This window comes from Sinocyclocheilus anshuiensis, unplaced genomic scaffold (assembly GCF_001515605.1).
Source record: "Sinocyclocheilus anshuiensis isolate Anshui unplaced genomic scaffold, SAMN03320099.WGS_v1.1 scaffold1425, whole genome shotgun sequence".
Lineage (NCBI taxonomy): Eukaryota > Metazoa > Chordata > Actinopteri > Cypriniformes > Cyprinidae > Sinocyclocheilus > Sinocyclocheilus anshuiensis.
Window position 1 is genome coordinate 1,072,642 of NW_015551044.1, and position 26,462 is coordinate 1,099,103.

Here is a 26,462-nt window from a genome sequence, read left to right on the forward strand (position 1 = left end):
ACATCTTGAGCAGTGAAAAGCTGCATGTTTGTAAGAAACAAATCCGTCAATAAAGCATTTCAACTCTAAACTGTTGCTTCAGCGCTTCCTCCAGTGAGTATGATGTGTCCTCTGACATCAAAATTCATTGACATGTTTGTTTAAAGATTTTTTTAGACAGTTTTCACTTGTAAACGGTGCTTGATCTGTGCATATTTCTCTCCTGATTCAGACGAGACGACTTTTTCACGCAAATTTTCATTTTTGATTGAACCATTCCTTTAATTAGTGCAATAAAAAGTAAAGATTTGCTCTTGAATTATGTATTTATTAGTTTTCTAAAGAAAATAAACAAAATAGAAATCCTATTTAATTTAATTTAGGAATTAAGCATTTGCTTTACATAAACTCTCACAAAATGCAATTATGTGAAAATATAACATACCTTTAGGCTATATAGGCTGTCAAAACACTTTCACTACTCCTGAACCTCTATGTCTAACAAAGGAAAAAGCTGTGGATGATGATTCTTTAAGAATATGGTCCCTAAAATGGCCAATTACTTGAATGTATTACAGAATGGTATTCATTTGATGAGTAGACCACTAAAAACTCTAAGGTTTTATGCGAGTACATACTGCAAAAATCTCATATGAGCATTTCATCCATGTATGTGAAAGTGGTATGTGTGCCGGTGCTGAAGAACATCATGTACAAGTTGTTTTTTCTGTTGTTTGTTTGTTTCTGCAAGTTAGATCAGGAAGTGACCTCATATAGGTATGATGTCATCGGTAAACATGTTCAGATGTGTCTTGAGGCTGCTGAGGGCAGTGGCCACACCTGTTACACTACGCCGCAGGTGTGCTATTGTAATGATGAAAGGTACCTTTGGAGCTTTCAATGACCATAAAAGAGGTACAGGAAAATGTTTCACCAAGAAACCAACACAGAAACAGGTTCTTTCTAACTTCAAAATTAGTCTTTTAGGAAGAAAAAAATATTTTTTTTCACAATGAGTTGTACTAATCATTAATAAACTAGGCCTACCTCTTCTTGATCTGGTCTTGCATTTACAGAAATTAAAATATTTTTTGAAATTGAGGATCATGCGGCCAGTAAAGGGAGTCAGACCCTGCAGCACCCCAAAAACAAAACTGAACATGCTTTTCTATGATGAATACCTAGAGTAATCAAATTTCAGTAATACTGTAAGGAGGCCAAAATAAAGTATGGGTAAAGCTTGCCCCGCGGGAGTGTTATTTCATTTACAACAGAGGTCAGGTCTTGCAGCAGCTGCTGGTAGAGACAAGTGAAAACAGGTTAAGGTGATGATTAACAGGTCAGGGTTGGCCAGAATTAATATAAATGACATATTGGTTCTCCAGCTGTTTCTACTTAACAGTGTCAACATCTTTTTGAATAAAATTGTCAGTATATCCATTTGAAAATCTAAATCCGTTTTAATAAAGACTAATTAAATCAAACTCATGTATCTAAACTACATTTTTACATTTCCAGATGCTTTTGCTCTAACACCCCAAAATGTGTGCAAAAGTTAGACATCTGTTTTATATTTGAAGCAAACTGGTTCACTGGATCATCAGTCAACTTTAAACAACACAAGAGCATGAACACATAACTTCACTGTCATAGGTTTAGACCCTTTGCATTGTGCAAAGTTTTATTTTTATACATTTTAAATGTGCAGCAAATGATTTCAGACATTTTGCCAAAGTCTGCCAGAACCGATGAACAGTACCCAAAACCTAGAAGAAAATGTGCATTTCTGAGCCAAAATCTAATGAGTTTTTAGAATAACAATTCAATGTATGATTCACAAATATGTATAACAAATCACAGTCATATTTGAGGTATTGTGCAGAGTCGTTATAGAACAAAACATGGTCTTTTGACTAATGTTAAACACAGGACTTATTTGAAGAATTAATGGAAAACTGCTATTCTAAAAAGGTATTGAACATTCCCATGGGACGCCTACAAAATGACGCCACAATTAAACAACGCTAATCCGTGCAACCACACCCTCTTTCTTCAAAGCCACACCCACAAAAGCCTTGTCAGAAAACCTCATGTCAGCAAACCTGAACGCTCAAAATGATTGACAGGTAGAGGGCGTTCGTGATTGGGTAAAAAAGGGCGGCTGCTGTGAGTGTGAATCAAAATAGGAAAACACCCCACTGGTCTTTGCAACCACTGCAACACACAAGAGACAGTAAAACATATTTTATTAGATTGTAAAAGGTATGAAGAAGAAAGAAGGGAGTTAGAAACACAAGTTGGAAAACAAAACATGACAGTGGGAAATCTGCTAGGAAAAACAATGTCTAGGGAAATACATAGTCTCCTAATGAATTATTTGAAAAATACTGGGATAAGTGAAATAATTTAATAGAAATATATAGTGGAAAAAAAAAAATAAATAAATAAAAATATATATATATATATATAGTATATTTTGCACATATATATACTATTTATATATATAAAAAGTACTGCCCAAACTCCAGTCCAGTAGGTGGCGGTAAATGCACCTTTAAGTTGGTTTGCCAACCGCCAATAAAATTAAAAGAAGAAGAAGAGTGTGAATCAAGTTTGCAGTATATTATACACAAAGTTTACGACTGTCAAAAAGCAAAGACGTTTATTACAGTAATATCTGTCAGATAACAGAGACGATTTATGATTGGTAGCTCAGAACAGAACATTTAAGTTCAGTTCTGGGACAGTAGAAATGTTTAACCTAAATAAACGAGATTATCTGAGGCGAGAAACTTGATATCCACTCCCTTAAGCAGTTAAGGGTAAGGATTCAGTCAAATGTATTCATGAGTGTTACTGTATTTTGCTACACCTAAGCCCCATGAGAGAAAGGAAAGCAGAATGCGTGCAAAATAGGCTACTTCGAAATATGAATTGGATGACTTGACCAGTTATAAAAGTCGGTTTGTATGATTTCCCAACATGATGTGGAAGGACAAGGTGGTGAGTTGATTACATTATGTCAGTTTCGGTCACAGGCACCATAGTACGTGATTTTGGGAGCTGTTGTATTATTTCACTGTGGTAGAGCTGTTTGCACGATTCGCGCATGCGCGGTACCATTCCGATGAACTGTGGAGTTAGGTGGGTGTGGGGGGGTCGACCACAGACTCCCTCATCCATGGCTGCGGAGCGTTTCAGCGCATCAACAAGAGAAGAAAACTTGAAAACTCTGTATTTTAAAAGCTGAAACGCGGGTTCGCACTGATTCGATGACTTTGGAAGCTCGCGCAGGAACTTGTTTCTTCCTGACAGGAATCTGCGCGCCCGCCGCTCGGTCTTTCTGCGGACCCAGTGAAATGAATCAAATTCTATTGTGATGTAAAAATTAAGTCGGAAGCGAGCAAGGGCTCACAAACGGTGTTTAAAAGTGAGACCACTGCCCGGAAAAGTGGTACACGATATCAGATTTGACTGCTTATTTGCAAATGTACATTTTTTTGAAAGGTTGGAAAAGTTGTGGTGTCGTTCCTTCAATCTGACTGGCAGGTAGGGATGTAAGGTAGGTGCTAGAAACAAGAATCGGGATTGTTATATTACGCTGAGATCCCGAATGAAATAATTCGAGGAAATGACCCATCATATCATTAAAGTTTTGACTGAGAAGAAACATCCTTGGACGGAGTTTATTGGCTGACTTAGTAACTAACGTTAAGGGACGACCTCGTCCATTCTTTCCCCCAACATTCCAGCGATGGATAATAGTTTTCCAGGCAGCAACAGTACCGTGATCCAAAAGGGAAAGTTGGTGTTCGTCGAGGCTCAGTTGCAGGGTGGAGCGCCCTGGGGTTTCACGCTCAAAGGTGGGCTTGAACACGATGAGCCGTTAATCATATCGAAGGTAAAGTATCACCTTTCTCACCTGTCTTTCAGATGATAAATGTCTGTGTGTCTGTCACCTGAATATAACAGCTTCAGCCCTCAAAGTGTCAGAATGTGTCAGTCAGCATGTTATTCTATATGCCGGAGAGAACTATAATGAGGGGTCCATGCTTTGTGGCTGGAAGTGAAATGGAAATTGTGAATGTAAGATGCCAGAGAGCAGTGTGTTACATGTATTTGAACACTTAAGTCACTTAAAATGTTTGAAATGTTAGTGCGTTAGATAACAAAATGTCAAACCAAGTGGCAACATATCACAAGCACACTTTTCAAACAAAATATTTCACATAAAGAACATTTAAACACTATTACACGGTTTAAAATGAAGGCAAACAGTATTTTAGCACTTTATGACAGTTAAATGTTAGTGGGATGTGTCTATAGATGTGGTTAATGTGATCACTACACCTGTGGTTATGATTATTTTGGTGTGGACACCTTTGATCTTATTGGTCACTGTGATGTTGCTGGTCTTTGGATCAACATCAGTTTTATCAAACAATCATAGTCCTAAACTTAACCCCAACCATTAACTACTTCTAAACCAGAGGGAAATGATAGGTTGATGTGTACAAGCCACTTAACCTGAACCTCACTGAACTCTGGCCCTTTCCCAATCATTCTGATTGATTGATGTTGATTCACGACCACGATGATGTTCTAATTGGCAAAATTAGGGTTGCTGAACTTCTTACATGCACTAAAATCATTTTTGTGTCAGTTAGATTAAAAGTCATTGTAAAAATGGCTCTGAAAAGTGACTTTAGTTAGTTCTGAGAAAATATATCCTGTTTGCAGATGCTGTCTAGTTTGATACTGCATTTCAAATGCAATGACATTCTGGCATTTCAAGTCTCCAAATACGTTTTGGGGCCACTGTGTTTTTTACATGTGTAAAGTTCATATTATATATTCAAATAATGCATTAATTGAAATATATCTCATGTTATGTATTTCACATATGAAGGTCACTTAAGGTGCAGTGCAGACCCTAGGGTCCGTATGTCACACACACTTCTTAATGAGAGGGAGCGTCCTTCAGGCATCTAGACCGTAATTGCTGAGTACAGGGTCAGATTCTTGGTGTGACATCCAGATGAGCGTGAGTAACAGATTTTGACCTGCTACATTCATAAAACAGTTTCACATGCTCCTGTTGAATTCTCCCACACGGCTGGAGCCCGAGCATTAAAAATAATAGGCATCAGAATTCTAGATTGCATTGTAGTTCTGTAAAGCTCAAGATGCTTTGGTGGCCATTTTAGAGTTAAACTGAATGGATTCTTAAAGGGGAATTGATTCTTTCTTGGTATATTTGGAATAATTATTTTTCTGTAGCAACATAATTTTAATTTAGGTTTTTAGATGTTTAATTTAAATAAAAAAGAATTCTGCCAATGTAGAAGTTGGTGGTGATCAATGCATCAATATTGTTACATTTCTCAGGTTGGTTTTTAAGGTGTTGCTTGGCTTTTCTGGGTGGTTGCTAGGTTCTAGGTAAACTTGTGGTCACATTTAATTCTATTCAGCAATTTTTCACTGGCGAAATCCAGTCATTTTAATAGGAATCCACACAATCGCAAATTATGTGTGAGGGTAAAAGATTTCTCCACAGGTTCAAATTGGTCATGCGCATTTGCCGCGTTGACAAATGGAAATCTGCTTAGTTTGAAAGTGATTTTTATGTGGGCTGTCCTTACATCAATCACTGTTGACAATAGACAATGGGCTTTTTTGACAAAATTTTGGTAATGTGACCTAGAAGTCTCTATGATATTCTTATCACTAGATAGCTTGGGTCCCTCTTTAAATATGAGTTTATGAGATAGTTATCACCTGTTACATTGTCAGATAGGTGAAAATGATCAAGATTTGAAGTATCATTCAAGTTTGTATCAAAAGTGGGGTGTTTACTTGTATACCTCAAGTTACTAACCATAAGTATTAGCAGTAGTTATAGTGATGATTTTCTTGCTAGTGGATCATTAGGTCATTTTTATGGAGAATTAATCGGAGAGTCCAGACCCATGCACTTTTTTCCTTGGAAACAGGAAACATAACTCATTTCCTTCCCACCAAGGAAGAAAACCCAACAGAAGCAATAGGCTTATCTAGTCACATTATTTAACTTATTACAAATAAGCAACTGCAATGAAGCTTGTAATAAAGTTTGCAAGGTTCTAATGAAAAAAAGGCATTCTAATGAAAATCTGGTGTTTTGTATGGTGCTTGGTGACGAATTTGGAACTTCTGTCATATTTATCAGAATGGATTCATCTATTCAGGTCTGAAGTGTCAGCCCTGAGTCTGCAAACTGGTGTTTAATCCCTGATCTTGTGATCAGAATGAGCTCTTTTGCACTGTAGTGGATCAGCACTGATCAGTCATGTTGGCTAATCAGTGCACTGCGGTCAGGGAGACACATGGGAATGAAATGAAAACATCCCAGAGAGTGATATTCTGTCATAGTTGACCCAGAGGAGGTAGGGCTTTATCTTTGAAGAATAATGTAGACTAATTGTTGGCATCACAGGGGTTAAACACATTTCCCTTGAGGTTGATAAGAGTTTTATCACTCTTCTGCAGTGCCTGTGTTTGTGAGTGTGTAAGTGTGAGTTTTAGCTGTACAAGAGATTACGAACCCTTGAATCACGCCAGTCCAAAAGTCAGCATGCAGCAGGATGTCTGTGGTAGATGGCCAATGATCAATGAGGGGGAACTACATTTGTTTTCTGGGAAGGAAAAAAAGAATATAATTAGACTTGACATGAACTTCAGCAGGTGAAGTTTCAATCCTGAAACTGAACAAAAATCCCTAAACTGGTTTTGTGACTAATCCTGGAAGATCTCATGTAGGAATATTCATTTCCCCAGACTCAACTTTCTTGGGGTTTTAATTGTGTAATTTATCCCATTTCTATAGTCATGAGCTTTAGTGTGGTTTTCATGGACTCAAGAATGATTGTTTTTGGCAAAAACCCCAACATTTAGGCTCTGTAGTCTTCTTAAGTTGCTACCTCGTTCTTTGGAAACCGATATTCTAAGTTCTTCAGATCAGTGTTTTGGTTTCTAGATTTTTTGAAGCATCGATACATACGTACATGAAACTAGAGAATTAAGAGAATCTGTGGCGCTTAAAAGTTCCCCCAAATCAGTATAAAACCATTTTTTAAGAGTATATACCTGTATTTTATTGGTTAAGTGAACATTGTTCAAAATTTTAGATTTACAACTTGATATAAAAAGTTCATTTGATTAAAATGCATGACTGTATTTGTTTGGAGGTGTTCTTTTAAACAGTGAGTAATTTCCTGGGGTTTTAATTATATCATTTATCCCATTTCTACAGTAATGAGATTGTGGTTTGCATGGACTCAATAATGATTGTTTTAAAAAAAAAAAAAAAAAAAAAAAAAAAAACATTTAGGCTATGTAGTTTTCTTACATTGCTACCTAGTTCTTTGGAGATTGATATTAAAGGTTCTTCAGATCAGTGTTTTGGTTTCTAGATTTTTGGAGCATATACATAGGCTACATGAAACTAGAGAATAAAAATCTTTGTGGAGATCAAAGTACTACTTAAAAATAACGTAAACCACTTTTTAAGAGTGTATACCTGTGTTTTATTGGTTAAGTGAACCTTGTTCCAAATTTTAGATTTACAACTTGATATGAAAGGTTAATGTGATTAAAATACATGGCTCTGTTTGTTTGGAAGTGTTTTTTTCTTAAAGAGGGAGTAATTCTTGGATGGAAACAGGCAAAAGCAGAGGAGATCCCCGTCCTGCCTTATTTGGTGCTCTGGATTTCTGGTCTTGAGTAATGTCCTCTACTGCCCAACTCCAATCTCTCTAGCCTCTCAGAAAAACAACACAAAATATCCAGATAGTTTGTGGATTTGCTGCTGCCATGACAATGGGATCCCATAGCCTGTGTTCTCCTGCGTTTGTGTATACAGTACCTGTTATGTTCAACTGCATAAACAGGAATTGATTACAATGATGTTTTCTGCTTGGAAACAGATGTTTCCAAAACATGAGGATCTGTGCACCGTACACCCACCGTCCGACCCTAAAAGTGTAATTTGGGACTGTATACCACAACAAATTTAGTCTATCCTGAAATCAAAGATCACGTAATTCACATCCAGATTGAATAAACCCTTTGCCTGCACCAAAGTTTACATTGTATTCGTCCTAAATAGCATGCAAGATTAGGGTTAAGTAGTCCCAAGTCATAGTACATTGAAGACAGTATGTCAGAGGTACTGCATACTGTTTCTGTTATATTTTTGAAGTATGCATTTGTGTGAATATTTAGCCATAGACTGAAATAGTGGCTGAGATTTGTCTACTTTGAGATTATCGAAATGTTTATTTAAATAAGACTGAATTAAAGAGAAGTAATAATGAATTGTGTCTTGATGCAAATGCAAAAAGTACAATCTATATTGTAAATACACAATATTTTTTCATTATATAATGAAAAGTACTCTACCAATCAAAAGTTTTGGACTGTTAAGTTAAGTTGGACTGTTAGTGATGTTAACTGTTTTTTGGTTTTTAAAAGTCTCTTCTACTCGCCAAGTCTGCATTTATTTGATAAAAATATAGTAAAAACAGTAATATTGTGAAATACTACTGCCATTTAAAATAATTTTTTATTTTAATAAAATAAAATTTAATTTATTTCTGTGATGCAAAGCTGAATTTTCAGCATCATTACTCCAGTCTTCAGTGTCACATGATTCTTCAGAAATCATTCTAATACTGTATGCTGATTTGATTCTCAAGAAACATTTCTTATTATCATCAGTGTTGCTGCTTCATATTTTTGTAAAAATCATGATACATTTTTCTGTTCAGGATTCTTTGATGAAAAGAAAGTTCAAAAGAGATGCATTTATTTAATGCATCCTTGCTGAATAAAAGTATTATTTATTAACCCACAACTTTTTAACAGTAGTGTACTTTAACATCACCTGCAAAGAACATACTTACTATATGTAGAATTAGTATTTGATTTGGAACACAGCCGTATTTTAAAGTTTCAGCCAGAATGAAGCAATCTGTACTTGTCTCAACAGGAGACGTACTTCATCTGCCTGTAGTTTGTCCCGTGAGCGTGAGCTAACATACTGCTGCGGTTTTGGTCTGATGTAGTTCTTTTGTGCAGTAATGTGTGTTGTGCTGAATAGCGTGCTTTCTGTTGCGTGCTGTAGAGCAGTGTCTTGTTTTCAATGGTGAGTAGTGTGTTGTGTGTCGTAGTGAGCTGTGAAGTGTGTTGTGCTGAATAGTGAGCAGGACGCAAACAACAGCCGCGGCCCTTCACTCCCCCTTTAAGAGCATGTCACCATTACCACGGCAACAATACGGCCCCGGAGCGCGGTTAAGACGCCCGGACGAAACCAGAGATAAGGAGGAAGGATGAAGAGGAGCTATAGGCCTTGAGAGCTGCTCTTATCTGGGGAGTGAGACAGAGGAGTAATACAGAGGGACAGTGACGGACGAAAGGGTGAGAGGGAGAGATAGAGCGAAGTCTCGAGGCTTATGGGTGGTGTAAATGTCACCGATGGGTTTCTTTCAGCGCCTCACACTCAGATCTGCGCTTGAGAGAGATGGGAGTGTGTGTGTGTGGCAGTGTCAACACCAGTAACTGTTGGTGGATGGATCTGCCTGGCTGTATCCCAATTCGCATGCTATCTGTCTTGAATAGTATGCAAGATTAAAATTGTAAGTGCATTTTTTTATGCTTTTTAAAATAGTATGGAAGACATTTGTGATACTCTTTCAGTTTTATTTGTATTTTTTCTTGTAGAAAATGGGTTCAGTAGGTTCAGTGTATGAACCTAAAAGTTAATTATGAATTTTAAGCAAATGCAGTTATATACAGTGGGTACGGAAAGTATTCAGACCCCCTTAAATTTTTCACTCTTTGTTATATTGCAGCCATTTGCTAAAATCATTTAAGTTATTTTTTTTTCCTCATTAATGTACACGCAGCACCCCATATTGACAGAAAAACACAGAATTGTTGACATTTTTGCAGATTTATTAAAAAAGAAAAACTGAAATATCACATGGTCCTAAGTATTCAGACCCTTTGCTGTGACACTCATATATTTAACTCAGGTGCTGTCCATTTCTTCTGATCATCCTTGAGATGGTTCTACACCTTCATTTGAGTCCAGCTGTGTTTGATTATACTGATTGGACTTGATTAGGAAAGCCACACACCTGTCTATATAAGACCTTACAGCTCACAGTGCATGTCAGAGCAAATGAGAATCATGAGGTCAAAGGAACTGCCTGAAGAGCTCAGAGACAGAATTGTGGCAAGGCACAGATCTGGCCAAGGTTACAAAAAAATGTCTGCTGCACTTAAGGTTCCTAAGAGCACAGTGGCCTCCATAATCCTTAAATTAATATAAAAGACGTTTGGGACGACCAGAACCCTTCCTAGAGCTGGCCGTCCGGCCAAACGGAGCTATCGGGGGAGAAGAGAAATACATGCAAATGCAAACAATATGTATAGTAACAGTACAAGGGGTCAGTGATATCATGATGCAATTGTATCGACAAAGTTTTTTTGGAAAAAGTCACTGAAGCTGCATTTATTTGATAAAAAAAATACAGTAATATTTTGAAATATTATTACCTTTTAAAATAACTCTTTTCTGTCTGAATATATTTTAAAATGTAATTTATTCCAGTGATCAAAGCATAATTTTCAGTATCATTACTCCAGTCTTCAGTGTCACATAATCCTTCAGAAATCATTCTAATATGCTGATTTGCAGCTTAAGAAACATTTCTTATTATCACCAATGTGGAAAATGGTTAATATTTGCTTAGTGATGCATTTAGAATGTTCAAAAGAACAGCATTCCTTTGAAATTATAAATGTCTTTACTGACACTTTTGATGAATTTTACACTTGCTTGCTCAATGAAAATATTCAGTTCTTTAGAAAAAAAAAACTTTTCAACAGTTGTGTACCCGCAAAGTACATACTTACAATACATAGTAATAAGTAGTATGTGATTTGGTATACAGCCTTCATTTTGGCTGAAATCTGATGCTTAACATTTTTTTTTTTTTTTCATTTTTACATTTTTTTTTTTTGATAAATGTTTTTAGGATAGTTCCCCCAAAAATGAAAATGACCCCATGATTTATTCACCCTCAAGTCATCCTAGATGTATATGACTTTTTTATTTCAGATGAATACAGTTGGAGTTATATTATAAAATATCCTAACTCTTCCAAGCTTTATTATGCCAGTGAATGGTGGTCGAGATTTTAAAGCCCAAAAAATGCATTTGTGTAAGAAAAATATCCATATCTAAAACTTTATGAACGCGCGTTCACAAGAGAGTGGCATTCCAGCGAATGACGTAGGACATAGGTGTAGCGTAAGCTCCGGTGAGAAATGATGAAGGCGGAAAACGCAGAGGAGAGAGCAAAACAAAACACCATCACGAATTAGAAGTACAAAACGAAAAATGACAGAGGATTTCGATATAAGCCAAGAGGAGACTTGTTTGCCTTTGCTGTAAACAAAACTTGGTTCTCACGAGACTAGCATATTCTCACCGGAGCTTAAGCTACACCTATGTCCTACGTCATCCGCTGGAACGCCACTTTCTTGTGTACGTGTGAACGACAGTTAGAGATTATGGCTTATAAAGTTTTAAATATGGATATTTTTCTTACACAAACGTACTGCTTCACTTCAGAAGGCGTATGGAGTACTTTTAATGATGGATGGATGCACTTTATTGTGCTTCAAAATCTTGACCACCATTCACTGCTGTTAATAAAGGACATTTTTTAATATAACTCAGATTGTATTCGTCTGAAAGAAGAAAGTCATATACACCTAGGATGGCTTGAGGGCGAGTAAATCATGGGCTAATTTTCATTTTTGGGTGAACTATGCCTTTTGATAAATAGAAAGTTCAAAACAGCAGCATTTGTTTGAAATAAAATTCTTTTGTAGCATTATGAATGCCTTCACCAACACTTTTGATCACTTTAATGCATTCTTGCTGAATAAATGTACTTCTTTTGAACTAGCATAAGATAATATATTTTATTTATATATTTAAAAAATAGCTCCACTCTCTGCACTGTAGTTGAACTACAGTACTACTACTACAGGTAGCTTGTATCTATGTCAAATTAGCTTCTCAAACCCTGATATTTACTGCATACTGCAAAAAAACAGCATGGATAACATGCCACTCGGAATAATATGCAGCGGTTTTATCTTATTCCAAACATCTCTTCTCTCTCTGACCCCCCACACTGTCCGTACTCCGTACCCCTTCATCTTCTCCTTGAGAGCAGGCAAATACAGGGCAGGATAAAGCCCAGGCCTCTGGCAAAGACCCAACAGAGAGAGCGGAATGTCAGCGGCGGAATTCGCAAGAGCCTGGAAAACAACAAAAGAAGAGAGATGCTCAAAAAAAGCCCTACATAGCAATTCCAACCATACTTTATGTAGTCCTGAATACTGATTCAGCCTCTTCCGTGGAGCTGCTCTTTTATTCGTCCGTTTCAGAATGCGCTGTGTTGTTTACAGTGTGGCGGCAATAGAAGACGAGCTAAGAGCGACCTGAACCCCAGGAAGTCGGGGGTTAAAATAAGGTTAAGAGAATTAGACGCTTTGTTCGGTTACATATTAATGGATTCGTTGTCACTGGCTTGGCAGCACATCCACAATTAAACACTCCTATTGATGGCCCTGAGGCCGAGTGTTAAGTAAATCTCCGCTACCCTTCTTTTCTTTGAGACACCCGGCTTTACGCTCAATAACCGGTGAAAGGGAAGACATGCTTGCTCGTACGATTATTCTGAATATGGCGTGATTTGAATGCAGCGAGGAAGCGGCTCATGGCGGGCTTTTGAGAGCGAGTGTCGTCAGGAAAGAGCCAGACGAAAGACAGGTTTTAACAGGAAACGACAGACAATTGGGGACCATTTCCAAATGCGCCTCTTTAGAAGGAGAATGAAATGCTAGTTTGTTCTGTGTGTTATCTTGAAAGGGCTTCCTGAAGGACTTATTTTGTTTGGCACTGATTGGTCTGCTGTTAAGGAATGCTAACAATAAACCAGAGGTCGAATCTTATTCTTTGGTAGAAATCACTTGGGTGTCCACCTGTATGTTATGTTTTATTGGTTGTTAATCATTTAGCAGGCACTTTTTATCCAAAGCCAATTACAACGGCTTATGGTTGTTTGGGAAGCTGTAATGTATGTGAAATATATGTGTCTAGGCTAAGTTTGCATGGTCAGTCCCAAAAGTTCAGTGTTACTTTAATTTATGTACCATATTATTTTGAATTAGCTTTTATTTTTAGATTTTTAATTTTAATATTTGACCAATTTTGTTACATGCTTTTATTATTTTTATTTTCATTTTTTAATATTTCAATTTAGCTTTATTTTAATTTGAGCAATTTTAGTACTTCAACTCAAAATCATTTTAAACTTATTTTTAAACTTATTTTTAGTTTTAGTAATTATTATAAATATAATTATTAAATATAATAATTTTTAGTAATTATAATATTTATTAATAATTATTTTATTTTAGTTTTAGTATTTTTGCTATGTGCTTTTGTCAATTTTATAAGTTTATTTCCATATAGCTTTAAATTGTTTTCAATTTAGTTTTAGTAATTTTAGTACGTTTTATTTTATTTCAGTAGTTTTCAAGTTAACATTTCAATTATTATTATTAATATATTTTATTCTCAGAACTAAAGCAAAGCTAATGACTCACAGTTTGTGGTTTGCTTGATCCAAACTAATTGTTTTGACAACTTATGTATTTTGTTTCCAACTAGTGCGAACAAAGATGGTATGAGAATTTCTACATCCTTTTTGGTCCTGGAACACATTTATCATTTATATACTAATAGCATTTATTCATATTTTGTTAATATTATTTGTTTTTACATTTTCAGTTTTCATTTTAGTTTTTATTTAAATTTTTTAGTAATTTTGTTTTGTGCTTCTGTCATTTCATCAGTTTTTCTTATTTTTAACTTAATTTTAGTTTCAACTTTAGTAATTTTGTTTTTTGCTTTTGTCATTTTATTCATTTTTAAACTTTACTTTTCATCTTTAATGTAGTTTGTTTTGTTTTGTGCTTTTGTCTTTGTTTGTCTTTTTTTTGTTATGTTAGTTTTTTTTTTTAGTTTTTTTTTTTTGCTTATTTTTAGTATAAATACATTTTTTTTGTTCGTTTTTAAAAAAAATATTTTTAATTTAATTTTTTTAATTTAAGCTTTAATTTTAGTACTTCAACTTATTTTATTTCAGTTAGTTGTCAGGGCAATATTTCTAATTTTTGTTTAACTTTTTTTAAGTTTAGGTTTTTCATCTAATATATTCATTTAGTTGTTTTTCATCTTTATTTCAATTAATGAAAACAATGAACCATTTGTTGTACCAGATCCATCAAAAGATGTTTTGATTTGTTGAACACATTCTCTAATAAATTTTCCATTGAGACACTTAAGCTAAGGTAAAAATGGCATTAAATTTATCTAAATATAGTTACAAAGAAATTGCAAAGTGTGCTATTTCTAGAAACTATATTTAAACTTCTTTGACGTAAATCACAAGATCACACAAATGCCTCTGAACTGTTATTGTCACATATACATAAACACATTGGTTTCCAGGGGGAATATTTTACCGTCACACCACAGGACTTTTCTTTAGCATATTGGAGATCCGTCGTCATAACAATTACTCCTGAAACACCCAGTACCTGCTTTCAAGAGTTCAAGAAAAGAGTGCATTAACAGATCTTATCGAACCAATTCTGTCTTTTTTTGTCCACAGTGAGACACTACTAGGGATTTACAGAGGTTTCTTTGTGTTTGCAGTATCTAAACATTACATTTCCTGCGCGTGAATAATGCCCTGTGCTCTGTGTATTGTTTAGGAGCTGTAAAAGAGTGAATGGAGTCCTCTCAGGTGCACAATCACATTATGTTGTCTGGATGCTGCTGAGCTTTCTGTAACGTGGGACTCCATCCTCCGTCCGACCCGGACAAGAGATTGTGTGACCAAAATATTAGTGTCTAGAGACTCTGTGAATGTGTAGGCGTAAAGGTCCAAAGAAAACATTCTTTGAATTCTGGGCGGGTTTTACTGGGGGCTCTGAGCGTCCATGTGGTTGTAATTTAGTTCGTGGAGCCCTCGTAGCCTCTATCTGTTACCGCACAGAGCGCTCACGGTCTGTTTGTGTGTGTTTTCTTAATGTCCCGCAGGTAGAGGAGGGCGGGAAGGCATCTCAGTTGCAGCACCCCCTGCAGGCCGGAGACGAGGTGGTCGTCATTAATGAGGTGGAGTTGAGCGGATGGAGGCAGGAGGCCATATCTCTTGTTAAAGGATCGTACAAAACGCTGCGGCTCACTGTGCGAAGGTAAGACCAAAAGCAGTTCACTTCAATCCCATAATGCTCTGGGGCTGTTATTTGTTTTTTTTATACACTACTGTTCATTTTGGGGTCTGTAAGATTTTTGAAAGAAGACTCTTCTGCTCACCAAGGCTGCATTTTTTTTTAATCAAAGATACTGAAAAAATTGTGAAATATTATTACAGTTTAAAGGGGTCATATGATGTTGCTAAAAAGAACATTATTTTGTGTATTTACCAATGCAAAATCCTGTGCAACAATGCTACGATGAAGTGGGTGATTGCAGTACAGTTGTACACAGTGCTTTTTAAAAAAAAAAACATTTCTGTGCATTTTCCAGGGGTTTATGGCATTGCTAGGTGTTTTGCAACTATTTATAGAACTTTAATTACATTTCTGTTGCAATAGAAACACCTCTACAATGTTCAATCAGTAAGATTTTTCAAAGAATCTGAAAAATATACCAGTTGTTTCCACAAAAATGTGAAGCTCCACAACTGTTTTCAGCATTGATGATAATCAGAAATGTTTCTTGAGCTGAGCAGCAAATCAGCATATTAGAATGATTTCTGAAGGATCATGTGACACTGAAGACTTGAGTAATGATGCTGAAAATTCAGCTTTGCATCACAGGTATTAATTACACTTCATAATATATTTAAATAGAAAACTTTAATTTAAATTTTACTGCATTTTTGGTCAAATAAATGCAGCCTTGTTGAGCAGAAGAGACTCTTTCAAAAACATTAAAAATCTTAATTATTCCAAACTTTTGACTGGTAGTGTATATATGTCTGTACACTATATATAATTCTTTTAGTAGCGTTTTTTGGTGCTGATGCTTAGTCATGATCATGACGATGTGATTTAGGATAAGAAATGCAAACATAGGTCTGTTAGATCTAGGTAATTCTCACTTTATCTCAGCTTTATCAATCAGTCCTTTTTGCTTGGTTTGTTTAGTTTGCATGTGGTCATGCTTTACTGTGCTGGTCCTGCACAAACTAGCCTGGCACTGCCATTATCAACATGACTGCAGCAGTGTGGACGTGTTTAACACCACTAAAAATAGAAAACGGTTTCCTTCTGATAAAGACACACATACGGGACTGATGCTATCTTACTGTGTGCTGCCATTAGATCCCTGGCCTGTTAACCCGTTAAAAGCGTGAGTTTTGTTTTGAGAGCACACGTGAGCGATGCTGGACACATGATACGGGCCTGAGTTGCAGGTGAAACTGGCAGGTGTGGAGTGTTGCCATGGTGACAGGTGGATGTGTACGCCAAGGCCTCTAGGGGGCGGGGCTGAGCAGAGTTAGTCTCCTGAGAGAATCACACTCAGATATAGGTTACAGAGCACTGGCATCACTGACGACACAAAGACGCCTGTGTTCTCACAGGAGTGAGCAATGCCGAGTGGTTTACAGCATCGCATGTGTTGTGGTTTCAGTGCTGGTACACAATGATCTGTATTAGTTCCGAGCTGCAGTTCTGAAGAACTCTTCAGCTGGATGATTCACATATGATTGTGAAAGCTTTCCAGGGCTAGAAGTGATTCTTTACTTGTCTGTGTTTTGAAAAAGTATATATATAAGGGTTAACTTGTTACATTTTGATATTTATGTTATATGTTGGGAACAATGTTGAAGACTGTCAACTGATTTAGTCTACAGGTGCATCTCAATAAATTAGAATGTTGTGGAAAAGTTCATTGGTCTATAAAGTCTAGAAAATCAAAAAATTTAAAACAGAACTTTATTTATTTGTATTTGCTGAGACGTGCATCAATATTACTGTTAAATGTACATTTGAACAAACTCCCGTCCTCTATTTCACTACTGAGCACCTCTTATTTTCTTCAGAAAATGTCTTAATTTTTGTGTTTTAAATTTTTGGATTAATTGTAAATCAGTTGTTCAATTAATTGAAAATAAATATTTTATTATGTTATTTTTTTATTAATTCGTTTATTTACATGCTGTTAGTTCTTAAAATAAAATGCAACTCATATTTTCTAGATTTCTGTACTATGCAGTTGCAATTATTTTAAGAATTAACAGCATATAAATAAATATTTATTTATTCATTTATTTACAATACAGTATACTTTTAATTTATGCTTAAAATTCTTTAAATTATTCTTAAAAAACAATAAATGCAGCTGCGTTGTAAAAAAATCTAGAAAATGAAAAATTTGCAGTTACAATTATTTTAAGAATTAACAGCATGTAAATATTTATTTATTCAGTTATTTTTATTTATTCATTTATTTACATTCTTTTCTTAAAATAATTGCATCTGCATAGTAGAGAAATCTAGAAAAATATGAGAAATTTGCAGTTGCGTTTTATTTTAAAAACTACGGGCATGTAAATAACTGAATAAAGAAATATTGATTTATTTATTCTTTATTTTAATTTTAAAATGGGACAATGCACATTAATTAATATAAGCACTCAAGTCTATTATGTAAATGTGCCAGATTTAGCCATTCAGGCTAATTTTCATTTATTTATTTAATGAATAATTTACATTCCTTTAATTCTTAAAATAAATAAATAAATAAATACGCTATGTTTCCAAAGTATTCTCCTTATTTCGAGAGTGAGTGTGAGTCTTTGGCATGGGGCGACAATGACATCAGACACTGCAATTTACACAGTGAGCCTGGATAATGCTCTAATAATGGGAGGCATTGTGTCACACCTGGTTGTGTGAGGATGGTGTTGGTGTCACGTTCACCCAGACTGACTCCAGATCAGAGGTGAAAGAACACGGAGAAATGCGAAAAGAGAGGAATTGCCATTCCCAGGTACAGAGAGGGAAAGAAGGAAACAAGATGTTGGGAGGACATATTGAGAGCAAACTCAAAATGAAGCTACAATCTGATTGGCTGTGTTGTTCAGCATGGCGGGAAACAGCATTGTTTTCCGGGTCATTCCAGGCTTCAGACGAAAAATGTCAAATTTCTCATTATTTACACACCCTTATGTGGTTTCAAACCTGTATGATTTTATTCCTTCTGTGGAGGATGAAAGAAGATATTTAAGATATTTTGAAGAATGTCTCAGCGTTCTTTGTCCATACAATGAAAGTCAGTGGGTTAAACATTGTTTGGTTTCCAATGTTCTTGAAAATATCATCTTTTGTGTTTAGCAGAAGAAAGAAAGTCATACAGGTTTGGACGGTTTTATGGCTGCTTCCGAGTAAAAACTAGTTGATGGATTCAAGGCTGCATTTATTTGATCAGAAATACAGTAAAAACAGTAATATTGTGAAAGAACATTTCAAAGAACTGTTTTCTATTGTAATATATTTTAAAATGTAATTTATTCCTGTGATGCAAAGCTGAATTTTCAGCATCATTACTCCAGTCTTCACTATCACATGATCCTTCAGAAATCATTCTAATAGGCTGATTTGCTGCTCAGGAAACATTTCTGATGTTGAAAACAGCTGTGTTCCTTAATATTTTTCTGGAAACCATGATACATTTTTTATTTTCAGGATAATTCGATGAATAGAAAGCTCAAAGAACAGCATTTATTGGAAATAGACATCTTTTTTTGCAATTTCTTTCGACCAGTTTAATGCATCCTTGCTGAATAGAACTAATATCTTAAAAAAAAAACTTTGGAACAATAGTGTATACAGAATACAAGAGTGCTGTCATAAAAGCTCAGCGGTGAAACACTGTCTGGTGAAGGAGGATGTTGATTTACATACAAGTCCAGAGGTCAATCATTGGTGGGAAGGAGGAAAAAAAACAAAAGAAAGCTACACACACTCTTGGTGACTCCAGGTTTCCTTCAGTTTCTTTTCTCGAAACTGTTGAGCCTTGTGTAATCTCTCTTGCCTGTCAGAGTCAAGTCTCAAAGACTTATCTAACAAGCCCGTCTTTAGTCTGAGCAACAGCTCTGGCGGACCCGGCAACGGTCGCCATGTGGCCTTTGACATCATCGCCTCGCCATTCGGGAAGCGTTATACAAGAGAGAGGACTTGGGACTGTGTGTCAAAGGAGGAAGCTGTCGGAGAACATCAGTTCCCGCCAATGTTAAAGTTATGTGCACTTCATGAACCGCCCAGACTCTACTGAGTCCAAAAAAATGTGGAGATCTTTAGTCACGTCCAGCGGAAACGATCCCAAAGCCTCTTACAGCTGATTAACAACTTTTAAGAGTGCTGATTCAAGCTCACGCGAATGCTTGGAGAGATCAGGTCTTAGTCCAGATTAGATGAAGGATTCAGAGGCGTTTGCTGAATCAGACAGGTATGTAAAACATGAATGATTCACAACAGTGGCAGAAATAACCAATCGTGACTAATGTGCTTGTGTTGGGGTTTTGCATGCAAATATTTGTTTTTTTTTTGGTGTAGTCCTGTCCTAAAGGATGTTATTGCACAGATGTTGCTCTTTCATTAAGGTGAAGCATGTAGTTTATGCACCCCTAGTGGCATCAATTGGAATTGCCAGAATAATTCTATTGCCAGGTTAGTTCCCTCAAAAAAAAAAAAGCGAATTGCATTTTTCCTTTTGAATTATTGCGGAAAATAAGCTCTGTGACCAGCAAAAGTTTATGATTCTTACACATTTTGTGATCATATTAACTTCCTTTATTTTTGACATATATTTTTCAATCCTTATTTAAATAGTTAAGAATAGATTAAAAATAATAAGAATAGTTTGCAAGAGTGTGAATATAAAAACAGCAAGTTCATAAAAGCGGAGATGAGTTTTTCTGTTCGGTGTGATGATGTTTAATGTCTCAGACATCCTTGGTAGTCCTACTTAGACAATTAGATTTCAAAACACGTTAAAAACGTAAGAAATTACGAGTGAGGTGATGTATCTGATGTATTTTGTGTCGTAGAAGAAAACGTGATAATCTCTTGAGCTTGTGTTCACCTTAGATCTTATTTCAAGCATTTAAACAAAATCCCATTAAAAAAAAATTAAAATAACTTTGGGACGATGGAACCAGAAATAGAAAGACAAATAAAGAGATGAAGTAAGAGATGTACCATTACTGTGGATATCATAAGCCTTGTTCAGACTGTCAGCCCAAATCCGATTTTGTGCATATCTGGATGGAATCTGATTTGAATAACTGACTGTCCACACAGTGCATCGCAACTGTTCATATCCGATTTGTGTGTCCATAAGCGGTCTTTCGTTTTACGGAATGTGCGTTGGTTTCTATGGCAATACCGTTGCGTTGTTATGCCAATGCTAAAAACAACAATAACAGCAATACAGTTAGCAATACAGATGTTGTCTTATGACATGACAACATGTTGCCGTCGCGCTGGATTATTATTATGGATTTCGTCTTATGAGGCAGCGGCAGAAACGCAGGAAGCTGGAATGTGCGGCTTTATTCCGTGCTGCCATCTCCGCTGGTTTCAAAACTCAAAGAGGTGCGTATACTAGCAGTATATTGTCTTTTTCCGCTTGACAACACCAGCTTGTTTCTGCAAAGACGTTTCATTATGTTTTCTACAAAAACGTCTGACGTTTTACGTGGCGTGAAAAAGCTAGGCTAAATCCGATCTGACCGGTCAGACTGAAACGGATTTCCAGGAATGTGATTTGAATAGGATTCCAAACCACATATGAAAGTAGCTCGAAACGGATTTGCAAACATCTGATTTCATGTAGTTCGTTGCTGTTCAGACTATTTTAATATGATCGGATTTCAATCGGATTTGCACAAAAAATCGGATTTAGGCTGACAGTCTGAACGAGGCTATAGAAACTTATTTCATTAATTCTGACATGACGTGAACAGCTTATTTCAGTCTCTTCAGTTTCTGGTTCAGTCTCTTCCAGACCTTTCTCTTTAAGTTTTCTCCTTCATAGCCTGTTTTATGAGGGTGAGAGAGAGAGAAATAAACCTTTCTTACTGCTAAAATAGATAGCCTGTCCCAACGTGAAACTCAGGAACGCTGTAAATATTTAACATTGTCTTGTTAAATGATGCTTATGTGCCGAGCCTCTGCCTAACACCTGCCCACTTCTCTCTCTCTCTCTCTGCTTTCTTCTCTCTCATCTCACTGGAAGACTAATTACAGGCATGAGAAACACAAGATATATCCGGAATGGATACCATCTTAATTTACTGCATAGTGCACCGTATATTCTGCCTACTAAATTTTAAAATAGTATGTGAAAGATAATGCAGTATGCAACAATAAATGCTAGTTTGCTGTCATATCAATTCAAGTTCAAGATCAAGTCCAATGTATTTGTTTAGTGCTTTTTACAATACAGGCAATCAAGCTTTTGAGATATGCTGTATAGTATATATGTATATGAATTTTTATTTAATTTTTATTACATGTCTTAAATGCTTTAACTCCTGGAAATCTGGTCAGATAGTGATGTTAAAAATCAGAAATGGAAGGCAGGTCCAGTGCATTACATTGTGGGAAATGTGTTGTTTTGATGGCTGTAGAGTTGTTGTTTTCAGAGAGATGAAATTAGAGGCACAGATTCTTCTCCGATAGGATCTGAGAAAGCTGACAGTCAAGTAGTTACTATATTAGCACGCTGCCAGAATGCTAAAATCCTTTCCAAGTTGTTGCATCTTTAAATTTATTCCAAGTTAAAAATCAAAGAAATACTGGTCAAACTTTACTTGAAGCCTGTATGTATAATGCATTATTTAAGTATTCATAATGTACGCTGTAATGCATTGTCTTTTCAGAATTGCAACCAAAATTCAAATGCATTTTCAGTTACATCTGAAATTGGTTGTTTGTCATGTGTTTTAATGCACTGCATGATATTGTGAATAATTTTAACTTATTCATGATATCATGCAATGCATTACAAAGTGTATTACAAGGCATTATTAATTAATTAAGTAATGTGTTAGCAACATATCTAGATAAACTTGCTGCTAATCCTCTCTAATTGAAAATCAATAGTTGGTTGGCTATTGCAAACACTGTAACCGTATGAAAAAATGCTACCCGACTGGTCCAGAGATGTGAAACACAACCAAAGCCTTCAGGTGTGTGTGTGTGTGTGACATTGATCATGAAGGAGTGAATTAGGATTTAATTATCTCCAAGCAGTGTTTAATTAAACATTTGTGTGTGTGTGTGTGTGTGTGTGTGTGTGTGTGTGTGTGTGTGTGTGTGTAAAGGGCGTGTTGTGGTTTAATAAGACATGATGTAGTAGGTGAGGCTCTGCCTGACCACACACACGTGTATCTGGACATCTAAACCTTTGCACACACCTGAACCTGATCACATGCACATGATGTGGACCTGGACCTGTTTTATTATGGGCTGGCTGGGGCATTAGATACTAGCAGACACCTTTGGTTTGTTTATATCCACACAGGGAAATGGATCAGTATTATGATGGCGGTTATACTGCTGGTTGCATAACGCGTTTCGGTGCACTTTGCCAGACCAATATACAAATGAGACAGAGAGAGAGATTGGCTTGTGCATTAAACAAACAGTGTTTGCTGTGTGTCCTTTCATTTGTCCTGTTGATGAGGTTGTTGGAAACACTGAGAAACAGAAAGAGTCTTAATTGCTTTTCACAAAGCTTTGGCTGTTTGTTTGTTTATGGGTTGCTTGTTGTGTGATAACTACATGAAGCTAAAGCAGAACTATGTGAAGTAGAGTTAGTGAGTCGAGACAATTTTTCGGTCTTTCTCTGCATAAATACATAGTTATGACTTTTATACAGTTTACTGTATAAACTGTGCAGTTTGATTTCAATGACTCTCATCAAAAAATGGCAAACTTTACATTTATTGCATTATTTACATTTATTTTATTGTTTATTAATCCATTCATTAATTAATTTATGCATTCATTCATTCATTTATTAGCTTATTAATTTATGTAATTTTTATGTATGTATTCAGTCATTTATTTAAACATACCATCATTTTTATTATTTATTTATTCATGTATTACCTTATTAATTTATTCATTGGTTTATTCACTTATTTAATGATTTATGTATTATTTCCTTTGTATTTTTTTATGAGCTTATTCGTTTATTTCTTCATTTGTTTTTCATTCATACATACCATATGTAATTAATTAATTCATTCACTTATTTATTCATTTATTCATTTATTTATTTACCGATTTCTGTATTTTTTCTTTTTATGCTATACACTGCATAAATTCATTTTCATTTTGTCTGGCTTGCCAATAAAAATGTCTAAACATAATAAAGATTTTAAAAAAAAACTTTTTTTAATGAATATATCTTGATTTTATTTGTCATAGTATTTTAGCAAATAGTTTTTGGATTCTTGATTTAAGAATAAAAATTAATTAAATGCTTACTTTTATGTATTATTTTATTTTAAAGGATGAATAAAGGTTTATTTGTAAATGTATAAATGTAAAGGTTAAGAAAATTAAAGCAGTCAATTCAGCAAGGATGTTTAGACATGTTTGCTGCAAAACAAAAAAAATCTTGATTTAATTTTGATTTTTTTATTTGATTTTTTTTTTACAGTGCATGTATCAGATATGTTCTTATTAGCTGTTGCTTCACACAGCATTTTGATTTCGAGGAGTGCAAACAAATACATGACACTGGAAAATGTAGTTGGGACATACTGTCAGAGTCACATTACTGTGGCATCCAATGCAAACTTCTCAGTCTTTAATTTTAGCCCAGATGCTGTTCATTACATCTCACTCCCCTCTGTGATGTGAACACCCTCCTCCACACACAAACACAAACACAATCTGTAGCCGATTCCTCCCCCGTCGTCTGGACCGAATGCTTTGTGGTGGTCAAAGTTTGTATGTTTCTATGGTGACGGGCGGCTCACACACAGATGCAGGGCTCAGAATTCAAAACAGGTGTGGAATAGGACGGGTTTCCCTTAATCCCACCTGTTAGAGCAATCCAAGAGTCCTATATACAACACCGTCCTGCTGAATGAAACCCAATACTTCTCTTTATACTCATTTTGGGCTGCCGATTCCAAAAATACTGGCTGTTTTGCTCGAGCACGTCACACTTTCGCAAGGAATATGATGCATTTTGTAGCATTTTTGCTTCCGACAACCATTTGCAAGGTGATGGAGTCTTGTTTTATCCCTTAATCAGCAAAAACTGACACAAAGACATGACTCCTGATGTTAGATTACAACTAACTGTTCAATTCTCAGCTGAGTTCCACATGTACTGTATAAATGATTCGGAAGACTAATTATTTTATGCCTAATCCTGATTTCCACTTTTTTCACTCTTTTGTAGATTCTAAGTTAAATACATATATTTTGAATACTTCATTTTGTCATTAAAACCTAAACTTTTGAGATTTGACTGCTTTTGTTAGTTTGATTAGGGCATTAAAGTTAAAACATATGGAAGCCAGTTTCCAAATAAAAAAATAAAGGCAATGCGACTTCTCACAATTCCAACTTTTTTTCCTTCGCAGTTCTGAGTTTGTATCATTCCGATTTTTTTTCCTCCTAGTTTTGAGAAAAAAAGAATTGTGAGATATAATCTCAAAATTGTGAGATGTTAACTAGCCATTCTGAGAAGAAAAGAAAAGTCAGAATAGTGAGATGTTAACTCGCAATTACCTTTTTATTCTTTATTCTTTGGAAGAAACTAAAGAGTCAGAATTGAGAGATTTAAACTTAGAATTGTGAGATCCGAACCTGGAATTGCAAGAAAAAGTTAGAATTCGGAATTTATATCTCACTGTTCTCAAAATTCGGAATTTTTTTCATTGAATTTGGAGTTTATCTCTCACAATTGTGCCTTTTTTCTCAGAATTTAAATTTTATCTCTCACAATTCTGCATTCATGAGATAAAAAGTCACAATTGCCTTTTATTTTTTTATTCAGTGGTAGAAACGGGCTTAAAAATCTTAATTTTTATTTTGTGAAAAAATCTGTACGTGTTATGTGCTTGCACGTGTGTTATCTTGCAAAGATTTTATTTATATTTTTAAACTCAGTGTCATCAAATTGTGTGATATTAGGCTTGAAGTTGTGAAACTGGCTGAGTCACAGCAGGTAAAAATATTTAAATGTCCATTAGCATGAGCCTGAATGAAGAAATGTGAGGGACAAGAAAGAGGAGAGAAAAACAAAGAGAGAGAGAGAGCCTGAAGGCAGGACGAGAGAAACCTGCTCGGTGACATCATCGATGTGGCTTTCATTCAGCCCTGCGGCTCTTCTGATTGGCTGAGAGGACGGCAGTAATTTGCCTCTGATGTGTCACCAGTGTTTGAGAGCAAGAGAGAGAGATGTTGTTCTGCTCCTGTCAGTGTGGAGTCGGTCTGCAGTATGTTGCTCTTTTAAAACCGAATGACTGAAGTTGGAATTTATTTCTTGTAGCTCTGGACGCTTGACTGCAGGTTTCTTTAGTTCAGTCCGAGACTTTTGCATTCAGAAGAACAGGCACGTTGACACTCCATCAGCACAGGTACAGTGATCCCATCCACATACTTGTATTTAAACCGGTTGTCATGTACTGTTCTGTGTTTATATAATCTTACTGCTGTTTAGTGAACAATGTGCCTTTGTTTGGAATAAAGTGCACCAGATTTTTTTTTATCATTATATAAATGAGCACTTGGCAAGTCACAGCAGTGACTCAGTTTAAACTATTTAAAAACATTTTTCTAATTCCGTTCTAATTACTGTGCATGCAGTTTTATGACCTTATTAATTGTGAGATTACATGGAATATCTGTGCAGTTGCCAATTCATTATTAGTCACACCTCATGACTATTTAAGTAAATTGCAAATGATAAAAGGTAATTAAAAAAAATTTAAAATAACTAATGACCAGTTACAACAGCTTCTAAAATATAAATTTTACCTTATAAATTTAATGTAAAATTTTGACGTTTGCATGTTGTATGTCAACTACCTGTCAATTTGCTGGACTAGAGTGCAGTTTGCAGGTGCGTTTGGCTGAATATTTATTGACTGCGATTGAGATCATAGTGTCTGAGATTGGTTACTTACAGATTGTTGTTTTGTTTTGCATAGAATTGCATATAATCTCCTCGTTTCCATATGCAAATGAAAGGCTTGTCTGTGTTGAGTTTTTGTTGAATAGACTACAAAAAAATATTCACTTTTATA

At 35.6% G+C, this 26,462-nt stretch overlaps 1 protein-coding gene across 1 annotated transcript in view; it reads left to right on the forward strand.

Annotated features, from left to right (window-relative positions):
- The first annotated feature begins 3,149 nt into the window (after positions 1-3,149).
- LOC107661626 (protein Shroom3-like) overlaps positions 3,150-26,462 on the forward strand; it is a 57,923-nt gene continuing 34,610 nt past the window's right edge. Inside the window, exons 1-2 of the mRNA XM_016451290.1 lie at positions 3,150-3,880; positions 15,212-15,366. Of these exons, the coding sequence (XP_016306776.1) occupies positions 3,734-3,880; positions 15,212-15,366 (302 nt within the window). The 5' untranslated portion in view covers positions 3,150-3,733. The remainder of the gene's footprint in view (positions 3,881-15,211; positions 15,367-26,462) is intronic.